Below are 1,678 nucleotides of genomic sequence, written 5' to 3'. Positions count from 1 at the left end.
AAAAACAACACCCCCCCCCACAAAAAATACAACAAAAAATAAACAAGAAAAAACCCCAAACCCAACAACAAAACATTTAAAGACGGTATGAAATTAAAAAGTTTAACGTTTTGCCGTAATTGTTTTCGTCTAGAACGTGATTGAAAATAGATAAACAGCCCTGTTGAAACTATGTGCATGTACATGTAGGCCTATAAAGCGTTCAGTTTTTGCATGTTGCGCAATGGTGCTTGTGGGAAAAATATAGCGGAAAGGCTATAGAAAGAGAAAAGATATAGATCTAGCAGTAGTGGTATCAATATGTACACGTACTTCTGTCTTATTGTTAGACCAATGATACTGATTGATAGTTGGTGTGATTTGCTCCTTTTCTCCTATCAAACATCTATCGTCCTTATCTCCCCTTCTTCTTTTTATGTTTGTTACTCTCTTGTAACACCTCTAAATCTTCTGGCGCTCATATGGCCTTATGAAGTTGTGAGCACCGTAAAATCTCTACTAAAACTAAAACTGAAAGTTATTATTGTTATTATAATAGTAATAAGTAGTAGTAATAGTAGCATTAGCAGCAGGATACATCCACCAGTGGAAATTAAGTTTTAAATGCTCAACATATAGGGAACTCACCATCATCGTCATCGTCATGTCTTCTTTCCCGTGCATCATCTCATAAAAAGTGTATTTATTTACATATTATATATGATTTTGTTTGGTCCCTTTCCTCAGACACCGCCTATTTACAGAACAGAGAGAAAGGCAAGCCGTACTTCGTATGTGCGATACAGCGCTTCAATTTGGTACGTGTTACAGAGCTGATGGTTATTTATAGTAACTATTTTTTGGGGTGTAAATTATCATTTTTGTGTATTAAAAGAGGGCTGGGCCGGAGGGGGGGAGGAGGGGAGAAAAACAGCAACAACCAAATAAACAAAACAAAATCTCTTTGTACTGTTTGTTTATTGAAGGGATGGGTTTTCACTCGTAAAAGTTTGTTAAGTATTAAGGGCTCACTGCCTCGTTCAACATGGTGTATTGTTATTTACTTCTTTGAAGTTGAAGACACACATTCTGATCGCTGGGCGACGCTTGAATAAAGGCTGTCTTGGGACACTAAAAATGAAAGCGTATTCTTCACTTATTATTTTCTCTATGTGAAGCATAAACAGACAGGCAATGAAAGATTCAAATATTTCTAATATTCTAAGTGTGACAATTCGAACTGTGCCTCTGGTCTGCTGGTGATCGAATATGTATTGTATGTCCGTTACGCTTACAGAGCTTGCTGTTGAGCCTGAATTTGCGCTGTGCAAAGAAAGCCCCAAAGCTGTTTATCATTTTCTGTTTGCCCGTTGGACTTTTTGCAAGCAATAGTTGACAGGAAATGAGGCGATGTGTCTATCTTTACTCAGTGTATTGATGGGAGACAAACCTGTCATTTTGTTGTTTTGTAATTCAAGAGGCCGGTCTGTCTGGGAAAAGTAAGTATGGCATGGATGGAATGGACTATTGTTGAACTCTAAGGGGAAGTGTGTGCTCGCGCGCGTGTGTGTGTGTGTGTTTGTCTGTGTGCCTGTTTGTTTACGTGTGTGTGCGTGTATATGTGTTTCTGTGTGTGTGTGTGTGTGTGTGTGTGTGTATGCGTGTGTGTGTGTGTATGCGTGTGTGTGTGTGTGTGTGT

At 38.7% G+C, this 1,678-nt stretch overlaps 1 protein-coding gene across 1 annotated transcript in view; it reads left to right on the top strand.

The window, feature by feature from the left end:
• Window positions 1-797, top strand: part of LOC101856711 (arginine-glutamic acid dipeptide repeats protein) — a gene marked incomplete at both ends in the record, with an annotated part of 32,745 nt that extends 31,948 nt beyond the window's left edge. The window contains 1 exon segment of the mRNA XM_005113130.2: window positions 727-797. Within this exon segment, the coding sequence (XP_005113187.2) occupies window positions 727-797 (71 nt within the window).
• Between the last annotated feature and the right edge of the window lie 881 nt (window positions 798-1,678).

Source organism: Aplysia californica, unplaced genomic scaffold, assembly GCF_000002075.1.
Source record: "Aplysia californica isolate F4 #8 unplaced genomic scaffold, AplCal3.0 scaffold01643, whole genome shotgun sequence".
In the NCBI taxonomy this organism is placed as follows: domain Eukaryota; kingdom Metazoa; phylum Mollusca; class Gastropoda; order Aplysiida; family Aplysiidae; genus Aplysia; species Aplysia californica.
This window is presented reverse-complemented; position numbering and strand designations above follow the sequence as displayed.